The 13,243-nt window shown below is 41.1% G+C and overlaps 1 protein-coding gene across 10 annotated transcripts in view; it reads left to right on the forward strand.

Annotated features, from left to right (window-relative positions):
- Nucleotides 1–13,243, forward strand: part of LOC146809180 (uncharacterized) — a 337,838-nt gene that overhangs the window by 82,919 nt on the left and 241,676 nt on the right. Inside the window, exon 5 of one of the 10 annotated variants that reach the window (XM_085615977.1) lies at nucleotides 2,178–2,491. The exons of 8 other annotated variants lie outside the window; for them this stretch is intronic. In XM_085615977.1, coding sequence (XP_085472103.1) covers nucleotides 2,178–2,257 — 80 coding nt within the window. In that variant the 3' untranslated portion in view covers nucleotides 2,258–2,491. Of the gene's footprint in view, nucleotides 1–2,177; nucleotides 2,492–13,243 lie in introns of those variants that run through there. One more of the 10 variants, XM_085615978.1, reaches the window with a different exon arrangement.

The following is a 13,243-nucleotide window of genomic DNA, read 5'->3' on the forward strand; positions in this document are numbered from 1 at the left end:
GTCTTCCAACACACAGCAAATGTGACAAGATAAAAACCAGATTTGATGGCATCTCCACTCATTCACATTCACAATCAACGGAACACCTTTTCTTTGCCAGTTAAAACTCCCTCAACAGATCAAGCCAGTAGGTCATAAAAATAGTTCGCCCTGGTAAAGTCTGACTCCCCATAGCGAGTGGCCTAGAAGATTTCTCGACCTGAAGGAGCTTGGCTATCTTCACTCCTGCTCCTGTTTCTTTTCACCTCTATTGGGCTTATTGAGCCTCGGGTAGCACCACTTCACTGACCACGCAGATCCTGCTCCTGTGTTTTTTTTTGTTTTACATGAGATGAGCAGGCCTCTCATGTAAAGACAGCATGTTCAAGACCAAGTTGTAATAAAACAGTATAAGTTGTTTGAGTTACCTTTGACTCCACAGATAGGGGCACGCAAGTGGCACTCGTAAGCATCATGAAAATGTACACTTAAATAAATTATCACTTGCTGGCTTCTTGGAGATAATTTCTTTCCCTGACAATAAGCACATAATGAATTCAGACATGATTGAGTATTGTAACTAGGCGAGATACTTAAAAAATATTGCCACTGTTCTCTTTAACATCTGCTCTCCAGTTCTGTGTTCGTATTACACTGTACCGATGATAAGAAGCTTTAACACAGATACATTGTGTGAGGAAGAATGCAACTTCAGAAAAGTATTTAAACAATGGTGTTCGTTTGCAGATATATGCAGAAATGAGACTTAACTTTGATAAAGAATGTGATGATATTAATCTGTGTGAATAATACGGTGTGCCCTGATGTAATGGCACACCACTTTCTCACTCTCTAATTCTAAGTGCATGGCACAATAATTAACAGAGCACTCACTAATGAGACTTTTAGCATGAAGTACTATAAAAGATAACATTGTGTGAAATAAACCAAACCCCGACTTCATAATTCCTCTCACAATCGGTTTGATAAAACCCATTACATTCAGTAATCGCCTTGAATGTAGTTTAATTCCAAGAGATAATTTATTAATCCTTTTTCACGTTCTTACTTTATTGATAAACTAATTCTTGATCTTACCTTCATTTTTGGACACTTAAATAATTTTACGTAATGCACTTGCACCGGACATCTGTTTGGAACTTTGGACTCAATGTGAACCTTTCACTCTCACTTTCGGTGACAGTCCCTCTTGGAACTCTGAAACTATAATTAAGACGTTTTTATTATTTTTCTCTTTATTTGACACAGCCTTGAGAAAGCCCCAGGCTTAATAGCCCTAAGGGGTGAAACATATGTTGGCTGTTCTCCACCATCATTGGACATCGAAATAACTGTCTTGTTAATAATAAATGGGGCCATATACTAATGGAAGTGATCATTAGTAATTATTAAAATGGGAAGAGCACTCCTACACTGCCTTGAATAGATACACAAGCGGGGTGAACTCCCACCAAAGAGAAGTGATCTTAAACAGCGGGCAGAGGGTGTTGGACCCTTAAATGGTGTGCCTGTAGATGAAACAATTGTTCCTGCACACAGGGAGCTGCATATTTAGCAGTTCCATGCATGCAGGAGCAATACCAGGGAACACAGTGGGATTGAGGCTCCCCCGCAGTCTCTAACACTGCACACTGGGTACACTGTGTGTGCTTCAGTGCACCCAGGAACAGGAGGAGGGGCCCTCCCCCCCCCCCCCCCCCATTCAGTTTGGCAGGACACTGGGGGGGATGGGGTTCCTGGGCCAGAAATCGGCCTGGGTAGGGAAGCCGTGCGGCTCCCCTTCCCCAATGATTTTTGACTGGGCTCTGGTACAACCATAGGTTGTGGATACAGGCCATCAGAGGATGTCTGTTATTTGTAGTGCACATATTCTAGTGCCCTTTGTCCACTTTTCTGTGCCCATTCCCTGGGTTGTCCGTAAAAAGGCAAGCACTCTCCTGATAGCCAGAGCTCACATTTATAACCACTTTGACAGCAATAATCAGGCCAATATGATTAGAATTGGACCTGACTTTCCACCTACCAATTGTCCATTTAGTTATTGCCACCAATGTGAGCAGCTATGTTGTCCACTATCATGCTGCTGCACTAAGTGTGTTTGTGTCCAGCTCCTGTGAGTAAAATGAAAGGGCATTTTTTTGAGCTAAACTTTTTGTATTTTTTCTTGCTGGTGAAAGAAGGAGCAAATGGTACCACCACCCTGAAAAAGAATACACACTTGCTTCTGTGCCTTATGTCAGCAGAGATGTCAGACTAAATACGGCAATGTAGGAGCTGCGCTTATCTGCATTTCCCAGGAATACAGTTCACCAACGGCTGACACAGGACCCTTTGCTTTGCTGCTATCATCAGCACATACTGTTGCACATTTATCACCTGCTGTGTTGCTGACTATGGTCAACATGTCGTTCTCTACCTTTCTTGTTTTTTAGTGTCTGCTTTCGTTCAAATGGCCGTCTGTTTCAATAAAATGTTCTAGAGCTTTGCTGTTAAAATGATGTGACATTTTTGTCTGTTGGGAAGAATTTCTGAAACAAACAGCGATTTGCCTTTCAACATGTGCTGTATATTTTGGAAGTAAAAAAGGCATTGGGGTATTGTTGAGGATTCACTTACCAAAAATAAGACTGCTAATCTGTTTGTGGTTATTTACCCAAATGTGATTTACCAATGAAAATGATCATGCCTCCTCCTTCCAATTATTCGCTTTACAGAATTTAATTTGAAGCCTCCTGATGGCTAATGATCAGGAGTTACCTACTCTGGATGCCATTACTGCTCTCTTAGCATGATAAGCTTAAAAGTAGTAACTTTTGAAAAGCCCTTTCATGTGCCCCGCTCCCCCACTAAGTTTTGCCCAGGCAGTTCTGTCCCTGATGCTCATTCCACATAAATTAATCCTCAATGGCAAGCACTTATAAGCTTAGCAGGTACCCCAGTGGAAGCTCGACTAGGACAAATGATCCTCCCTTCCTAGGCTTGGCGAAGGCAAAGCTAGTTTTTTTTCTCTCCGCAGTTTCACATTAAAAAACGATCTGAAATCCTTGGTGAAGGTGAATGCATTATTGATCTAATGTAGCGCAATCCATAGTGACCGACAAGTGGATAATTTCTTGGCCCCTCCTGGTGAGAGCAGAGTCCATGATTCCACCTTTAAATGACTGAGTATTCAAATATGCGAAATCACCTGAAGAGCCGCCTGTTTGGCCCTGCCCCACCCTCTTCACCTTAGTAGTCTTACCACCTTTTGCACGTGTGATAGGTAGTTTACCATAAGGCCCTCCAGCATGTTTCCCAATGATTTTGGTGACTCGTTCCTGATGCCAAAGAAAATTAGGATATCTCCACCAAACAAGGCACTTGCTTCATATTTTAAGAGGAATTACCCTTGTTTGGTGGAGATTCACCTCTTTGAAGTTGCACTGTTTTCTCTATAGGAGGATTCATGTTATCACAGATTTCTGGAATGAAGACACTCAAACAATCTAATTGCCAAAACGCACACAAGGTCACTAGAGATATTTCCTCCTGGTCCATTGTGCAGCTGTAGTATAGAATACACACAAGACATTTATCCAACTAGGTAGCACTTATTAATTAACCAGTTGAGAGTAATTCTGTTGCGTAGACATTTTCTGCAAAACTCTGGCCTCAAACCGCTACTGACAGACCCACACTGACACTCACACACATATTCAGCCCCTGTCACATCCAGTCACAGACTCGCATAATTATTCACACTCGCATACCCATATAGCCCCTAACACACCAACTCACAGACCCACACAGCAAGTCATACACCCACATAACCACTCACAGACCTATACATCCACTGGTGTAATGAAATGCAAGAGCTTCCATGTGAAGTACAAGAGAGGGCCCCCTCCTGTACTCATTTAGTAGCTCTCATGCAAGGGCACTGAGCTGAGGGGGGCCCCTGATGTTTGAGGCCCCCTGGCACTGCAGGGGGACTTTGTTACCCCACTGCATACAGCCACCTATATACTCACTCACACCCGCAGAAAACAACTCGCTTACACACCCACTCACACACCCATACAGTCACTCACACACCCAGTCGCAGACCCATATAGTGAAATCACACACCCCCTCACAAAGGTTAGATGTTACAGTTAGGAAATAAAATCTAAAAAACCTTTGAAATTCACTGAAAAAAACCAAAGGTTACAGGGACGTTATAGCTAGGCTCAAATTTCCCTCCTAAAAAAAACAGTGACATTCAGCAGTTATAGTTAGCTGAGCTAACTATAATTTATGCCCCCACAATGCACTGCTTATAATCTCTCGTATTACATCCCTCATGACATGATCAGTGACATCACTGATGATATCTCAAAATCATCAACAGAGCCGCTCACACACCCATTCACATACCCACACAACTACTCAAACACCCACTTACACACCCATACAAATACTCTCACACAGCATTCACACATCCGCATACATGGTCAGTGACATCACTGATAACATCACTGATGAGATCTTCCACAGGACTACTCAATCACCATCTCACCCACACAACCTCTCATATACCCACTAACACACCCATATAACCATTAACACATACACTTACACATCCACGGAGCCACTCACATACCCACTCACACATACATCCACTCACACAGCCAATCATTTACCCATACAGCTGCTCACACAGCCACTCACTCACCCATACAGTCCCTCACACAGCCACTCACACTTCCACTCACTCACCAATACAGCTACTCACACATCCAGTAACTCATCCATACAGCTTCTCAACACAGCCACTCAAACACAACCACTTACAAAGACTTTGGTCTGCTTCATAAGACCTGGCCACCAGTAGCGCTGCTTTAATAGTGAATCAGTAGCAGTAATACCTGCGTGAGCTGCACCCAGGCCCTCATGTACAGCTTGTATCAATCCCAATCTGCAATCAGTTTTTGGTATTACTCTATCCCCCACTCCTGGAATCTGAGCATAACTTGGAGGAGTACTTGAGTGGAAAGCCTTTCAGGAGGACTGGGCTGTTGTGCGTGGCATTGACAGCTGTCATAGTTCCGTCTGTCCTCGTACTAAAGTGAGTAACAGTAGCAGCACGCACTGTTGCCTTCATTGCTTCATCCGTCATTGAATTCCCTTCAACGTGAACGCCAACATGTTGATGATTCAATTTATGAATAACATGAGCCAGTGGCAGGCCTTCTTTCAACTCTTCCACTGGTTCCCAATGCAACCTTTGGAATCCTTAAATCCATTCTGTCCCCAAAATTATAAATAGGACGTATCCAGTATATAGGACTGAACACAGTAAAATGAGTAACACACCATCGGTGTGGGGAATTCATGATCCGTATTTTGTAGTGCCAGTATCAGGACTTTCAGTTCAGCCAGCTGCGTAGTACAATCTCACAGGGACTGTGTGTGTTTTCTCAGGAAGCAACTTTCCGTCCTGTATATGCCCTTTTATAATCGCCCATACCTCGGAATGGTAGTGTTTGTAATGTAGAATCAAATCTGTAATCTACATCTGTTGCGGTGAGGGAGTTAGACGCTCTGAATCCATTGTGGATGCAATGCTTTAGCATTTGGGATGCTTGCCTTTATAAGGGCCTCTAGGGTCGGCACCGGGGTCACAACAATTATGCGTTTCCCCTTTGCTAGTGCTGTCTCTCTCACCACAGCTTTCTGCACTGCTGTATTTATTCTGTTGGCGCAAAACACATTTCAGCGTTTGTGTACAAATGTGATTTGTAAGCAATAGGTACTATATTGCCTTCAATAAGATTGATGTAGGTATACCCGGTTGGTCCAGCAACTATGCGAACCACCAGGTTAGTTGTGTTGACACGTGTGTGTAAATGTCTGGATGCTATCATGTCAGCTTGTATGGAACGTAGGATATCACATCAGTATGTTCCTGTGGCCAATGGTATACTGAAAAATCAGATCTAATTAAGTCGTAGAAAGGTTTTACCCTTACTGCATAAACCAAAATATATGCACAGCCAAAATTCAAGAATCCTAAAAAGGATTGCAGTCTTATCAGAGTTGTTGGAGGTTGGAGCAGTGCACAGTATGCAAAAAACTGTGCCGCCAGGCTCTTGCCTTCAGTTGACAATTTGTATCCCAAAAAGGGGACACTGTGGAGGCCAATTTTAGATTTTTTTAAATTAAATTAGTTTCCCAAGTGGCCGAACCCAAAAATGATGTGGTTCACCATAGCCAAGTGTTCCATTAATTCATCATGAGCCAGATGTCATCTACATATGACAATGCCTAGTTATCAAATTTTGGAAGCAACTCTGCTACCCTGGCTGAAAACAGCCTGGGGCTATTCTTATACCCTTCTGGCAATCACCAAAATTGATGTTGAGAACCTAATGCTGAGAATGCCATCAAATGTTGGCTCCCAGGTGCTCTATTTTGACTGAAAAATCAATTTGAGATATCTAGTGTTTTGTATTTTTACCGCACAATGTTATTCATGAGTGTGGCACTAAGTGGATTTGTGGCCGGGAGACAGCTCTCTACCAACACAACATTTTTAATAGAGGCACTAGATTATTTAATTAAGAATGGATAGAGGCTCAGGTGTGGTTTTTAGATGCTGAGAAAGCATTTAACCTGGTATCGTGGGATTGTCTTTTTTAATCCTGGAAAAGTTTGGTTTCCCAGAAGGGTTCATACAATTAATAGGAAGCTTATACAAGGACTCGCAGGCGCAAATATTAATTAACTCTATAAATGTGGGCACGTGTCAAATAAATAGGGGTACTAGACAAGGTTGTCCTTAATCCCCTATTTTATTTGCCTTGTTTAGAGAACCCCTGGCAATAGCGATCAGACAAAAAATGGCACATACTGCCCACCTACAAGGGATGACCAATATAAAGCTATAGGCCGATGATATCGTCCTTTTTTTAAATTCTAAAGAGCATAATCAAGAGGAAATCCTAGGGATTTTCTCGGAATTCCAGGCAGTAGGGGACTATAAAATAAATAAGGCCAAGACCTAAATTTTGCTATGCAATTGCTCCACTGATGCGCTACTGCCAAATCTTAGGTTAGGGTATAATTCTCACCCGAAGAGATATTTAGGGATCTAGGTGATGGAGAGAGTAGAGGATTTATTCCAAATAAATTATACCCTGTTGCTACAAAAAGTTAAACGCCTTTAAACGCGATGGAACCAACTCCCACTATTATTACTAGGCCGTGTGGCACTCATTCGCATGTCTATCCTGCCTCTAACTTTTTATTCGCAGCTGCTTCATGCGCATTACAATCTTCTTTTTAAGGAGATGGACAGTTTGTTCTCATCTTTTTTATGGGCCTATAAAGTACCTAGACTGCCACTTAGCACTTTAAACTATCCTTTTGAAGAGGGAGGGTTGTCTCTTCCAAATATAAGAGTACTACTTTGCAAATTTTGCACACAACAGTCACATTTTTTTCTCAGTTGGACCCTCCGGAGATAGTTAATTTTTTTTATGAATAAAATTGTAATGGAGTATAAAATTTCAGATCCAACGAGAATAGTTAAGTATCCAAAGAAAGTACGGTATAATCTCCAATGGATTTTTACACAAAAAACCCAACTGTTAGTATCTTATAGCATCGCCAGGATAAATGGATCAACAATGCTGTCTTATCTCTATACCGAGGAGTAGAAATTATTATAAACTGGTATCTTATGAAAGGTGGGAGGAGAACGGATACACTCAAGTTGGAGATTTTGTTAATTCCAACTCTTGGAAAAAATGGCCTGAGATAGAAATTTGGCTTCTTCACTCAAAAGATGCGCTTAAATGGTCAGTCATTAACGCAAGGCACTTTCTGGAAAATATTGATGTTAGAATTATAACAACTAGTTCAGGTATAAGTGAAACTTTCAAAGCCTCTGTAAAACGGTCAATAAATCTCTCCCCGTTTACGAAAAAATACGGGACAGATGGTGGAAAAAAGAAGGCCTGCAGCTTCCAAGAATAACATGGAACAGAATTAACAAACTGAATGCTACAGTAATAAGAGGCACTAATTTTAAATGCATGCAATTTTATACAAAATGGTTAACCTATAGGACACCATAATTTTTACATAATATTTATCCACAAATTGAGGATAGGTGTTTTCGCTGTGCTAAAGAAGGAGGGGGCACTTGGTCACACATTGTCTAGGACTGTCCCAAAATCGGGATTCTCTGGGAAGAAATTGAAAAATCTTGGCATTACCATAGACCACTCTATTTCCATTGATAAATATATTGCTGCCCTGGGATGCTCTCCAAACATGACATTAAACAATATGCAAGAAGAATGCCTATTTATATCCGCCTCTGTAGCAAGATCTTTAATTCTTCAAAACTGGTGTGGTAATGAGGTACCTTCCTTTCAAGCATGGAGAGCAAAACGTATTAAAGTTAAAGAATTTAAGAGAAGATCTGCATTGAGATCAGGATCAACTAGGAAGTTCGAGAAACGTTGGAGCTTTATAGGAAATCAGTCCTGGGTTTGGGTGAAAAGACTGCTGACAGACTCTCCAGTGTTTGGGTTTTGGAATAAAAGTTTTGGTATTTTAAAGCACCTATGCACTTTAATCTGTGTCTCTTGTGATTTCTGTAACTGTACAATTTACCATTTTTTATGGATCGTCTGTTTCCAAGAATCATAACAGTTGGATGTTTTTAAATTGACATATTTATATACTATTGCAATGTCTTTAATTGGAAGATATTTTGAGCACCTATGCACTTTATCCTGTGCATTCTGTACAGCAAATGTGCCTGTGGATGCTTTCAACTGTCTGTAATCTAATACTAGGCCATATGAATTATAACGTTTCATTATGGGAAACAAGGGATTATTCATAGGTGAGGTGCAATTCTCTATCGCACCCTGATATTCAAGTTGATTTAGGATCTCCCTGACTTGTTTCTTTGCCACATGTTTAATTGGGTATTGTCTCTGTGGTTGAAGAATTCATTTCAATGGGATTTCTTGATGAGGTGACTCATCGTCTCATCCAACATGATTGCGGTAAAGTGAGGGAGCTAACACTGATGTCCACTCCTGCACGTATGATTATTTAACTGATTCTGGTACGAGGTCAGAGAAACAAGGTAAAATAACTTCCTCTTCCATTGGGCCATCCCTGACGAACTCAGGTGGCCAATACTTTTCGTCCAAAAGAATGTTGTAACCATAGGTCAGGTTCTCCCAAAAGAGACCCTTCACTTTCCTTGGTATGTCCCCCTCCATTTGGAACGTTATTTTGTGTAAACTATGTGGGGCACTTACCCTTGCATCAGGTGTTTCCATTGTGATATGCTCACTCAGTGCTACTACCCCCAGAAACTCCTTCAGGTTGTGGCGAACTATTCCCCATTCAGAAGCAGAGTCCTCAGTAGCCTGGGCATTTCCAATTTTAATCCCGGCTACCTTCTTTTTAAATTGAGGTTTTGAAGTCTTTTGCTTCTCTTCCTGCTTAATGATGTAGTCCAAAGTGCGATGTTTCTCCCTTTTCGGATTGACTCGCTCTTCCGCTCGGTCCTCTGACCGTCCGACTCTCTCCGAACGCTTTTTGAATGTCTCCTGAAAGGAACAAGATGAACGTGTATCAGTATCCTGATACCTATCAGGTTTCATAATATTGCCATGGTTTTGCAGTTTGCATTTTCGTTTGGTGTGTTCCTGTTGAGTACAACCCCCCCATGACTGTGTTTTGTTTTGTTTATCATCCCATTTCTTCTTTGAAGAATCGGGTGCTTGCTTAAAGTTATCCTTTTCAGAACTCCTCTTAACAATTGGTTCCCAGGTCTGGCTCCCAGATAATTTCTTTCAGGAGAGGCACATGTATCTTCGATGATCTTTGGTAATTCGGGCTCCTGCTGTGTGGGAGTGAATTCCCTCAGGCGTTGTCGTATAGCTACTGCTGATGCCTCCCAGTTTGTTACTCAACATAATTGCTCATACTTGGGAAATTGCCCATTAGTTTCATCCCTAGATGCAATGCAGGACCTGCCCCATACTCATTCTGAATCATCATAAATAACTTTATTTCAGCAGAGCCATAAAAGTAGACAAGAAATGTATATTCCATGCACACAGTACCACATGAATAACAGAGTCACACTAGCCAGCTTATTTATGTCCATTTCAGGCAACAATCACTAATTGCTTGAAATAAAACCCATTACAAATAATATTCCCTATACGATATAATTAAAAGTCATGATAAAGTCTACACAATCATCTAAACTCTTTAAGAACCTTTAATGCTATTTAGCCGCAATGGTAGCCCTCCTTTTCGCCTACATACGTGCAATGAGGATGGACCCGTATGTAGAATTCTTAATGCTACAAGGTAGCTGGTGGTGCTTAGCTGCCTACAAACTGGTGCAATCCAAGCAGAGCAGAGCTTAGCATACAATGGGCAAGCAAATAACACATGCAGAATGTTTTCTTTTTGTCCTTCACAGAATTAACAAGACACACTATCAACACCCTTCCACTTTACAGTGAACGCCTTTACAGTGAGTGTGCCGGACAGTTAACAAATCCCAATACTGTTCAAAGCTGTAGGCAGGCTTAAAACATAAGAATTTGCTAGTAAGTGAGTCATTCACAGCTCTCCCCTCTTCCTTCTGCAGGATATAAGCCCAGTAAGTTTTTCATAACATTCTTTGGTGGGATTTTTCCAATCTCAGAGTGGAGGCCCAGCATGCCAAGGCCAATCACCTTCAATAGCTGCTTTACTGAGATCAGCCTTGGTACTTTATTTGATTTATCCAACTTAATCAATTCGACCAATGCAACTGCATAGTGCTCTAACTCCGGAGTAACCCAAATCCTACGCCAGTATAATAAGGGAGGCAACTGGGCCTTTAAGGCCACCTTTTTCACACTCAAATCCATGAGTAAGGGAAACAAGGGGTACTCACTGGGAGCACAACCAGCTCTCTAGCAAATGTATTTGTGGATTTTGTCAATCCTATAGTATCTCTACACCCCTACAGCTCAGCCCCATACAATGCAGCCCCTTAGGCCTTAGCTTCATATATTCTCAAAGCAGGAGCAGTAGGCCTAGTATAACTGGCATGCAGTTCTTTTAAAATTACTCTTGCTCTTTGTATATGTTTTAACGCGGCAACGTCAATATGTTGGCCTCAACATAAGTTGGGTGTAAGTTTAATGCCCATATATGGGAACGAGTCTACCCACTCCAAAAACTCACTTCCCAAAAGTAGCTTTCCCTTAATTTTTTTACAATGATTAAAAGTCATAAATTTGGTCTTATTGACATTGATCTGAAAGCCAAGTTACACACAGAAATCGCTAGCACTGACCAAGAGTTTTTTCAGGCCACTCGAGTGTCGCCCGCAAACAACTGCAACAGTACTTTACCATTTACCAAGCTTGGGGCGAAGGCCTCAACATTTAAAAGATGATGTATCAGCCCATTCACATACAAAGAGAATAAGTAGGAACTAGTACACATTTTTGGTGGACAGCCTTCAATACTGGAATTGTTTGTCCGTTGTCCCTGTGAGCCCCACTGTACCCTGGCAAACTTATTTTCATGTAGTCTGACCAGCAAAGATAATATATCAGAGGGCATTCCCATTTCTCCTAAGACCGCCCAAAACTTGCCTTGTGGTACCAGATCACCAGCAGATTTTAGATCTGCAAAAGTGACATGGTCACCCTTGCCGATTAGGACCATCTTCCAATAGATGATAGAAAAATGGAAGACCTGATCAATCGTTGAGTTCTTAGGTCTAAACCCTGCTTGCAGAGGGGTTATTATATAACTACTATCTGCTCAATTCAGAATCTTAGCCCGAACCATGCAGAAAAAAAACCTTCTGTATGCAGTCAATTAGACCAATTGGACTGTAATTAGTAGGCAGACTCTTGTCCCCTTTTTTGTTCACAGGGACCACCTCTGCACCCTGCCATGATGCCGGAATAGGGGCTCCCAATGCTATCTCATTCGCTATGACCAATATTTATTGGGGCCACTCTTTTACATCATATAGAAAAACATCTACAGGGATACTGTCAGGGCCTGCCACCCTCCCACAAGAAAATTTTGCTAGTGAGTTTAAAACATCCTGCATGGAGAAAGGTGGTTACGTGAAACTGATTATGGTAGATTTCAGTAGTACCTTATCCAAAAATAGGTCCCCTTCTTGATATAAGGCTGAGAAATGAATAAACCATTCCCCTGGCGGGACAAAGTTCTGGGGCTCCATCCCAGGGGTATGCTCGTCTCTGGCCACTAGCCTCCAGAACAAAAAATAGTCTTTTGATGCACAAGACTCCAATAAATCCGGCCACCTTGCATCATCCCACGCTTTTTTTTTTTACTTTTGCCAACAGCAGCTTGTGCAATTTCCTAGAAGGGATTATCAAGGAACGATTTTTCACTTTAATAGCCTCGGCCAATAATCTCCTTGCCTTTCTGCAATCTGTTAAACCATCTACAATCTTGGCCAATTTTTTCCTGTGTATGAGACTATAAAGTAGGCAGCAATGTCCTTAAAGAACTTTGTATTCAACTCAATGACCAAGTTTTTCATTTGCCTCCCTACAAAGCAGCAATTTGGGCAGAAACTCTAAGATGTCTTTTTTCATGGATATTAAAAGAGTAGGTTTTCCACTCATTTGTCTCCATTTTAGGTGGCATCTGTCCCCTGTGTTTTCGATAGTTCTAGTTCTGATTGAAGATATAAATTCACCCCAAGAATTATTGAATAAGTCTACCATTATAAGGCATAAAGGGTTATGGTCACTCTCTTCCCTTTCTAATATAATCATATCACCAACTAAATGCCACTGTTTTAGGTTGACCATTACATAGTCAAGTGAAGTCAAAATAACTTTATTCTGCACCAAGACTACATAGTTTAAAAAACAGACATTGCAAGTTAAAATTTACATATACTTGTCAATAAAATCACATAAATTGAAACATCAACCATAAAATTGCATAATATTTAAGATTACACAGCGAAAAAATATTTTCCTTCATATTTGTATGCTATAGTTTATAACGCTTTCCAATGACCATTGCAATTTTAATAAAATTTTAGTTCGCAATACAAATTGCAGAAGTGGCCAATGATTGAAGATATTTGAACCAATCAACATATGTACAAGGCAGAATATCTCTTAAAAGTGGTGCTAAAAAGATTCTCCTTGGTTCTGTGTAAAGCGAGCAAAATAGGATAAAG

The sequence above is a fragment of the Triturus cristatus genome, chromosome 7 (genome assembly GCF_964204655.1).
Source record: "Triturus cristatus chromosome 7, aTriCri1.1, whole genome shotgun sequence".
Lineage (NCBI taxonomy): Eukaryota > Metazoa > Chordata > Amphibia > Caudata > Salamandridae > Triturus > Triturus cristatus.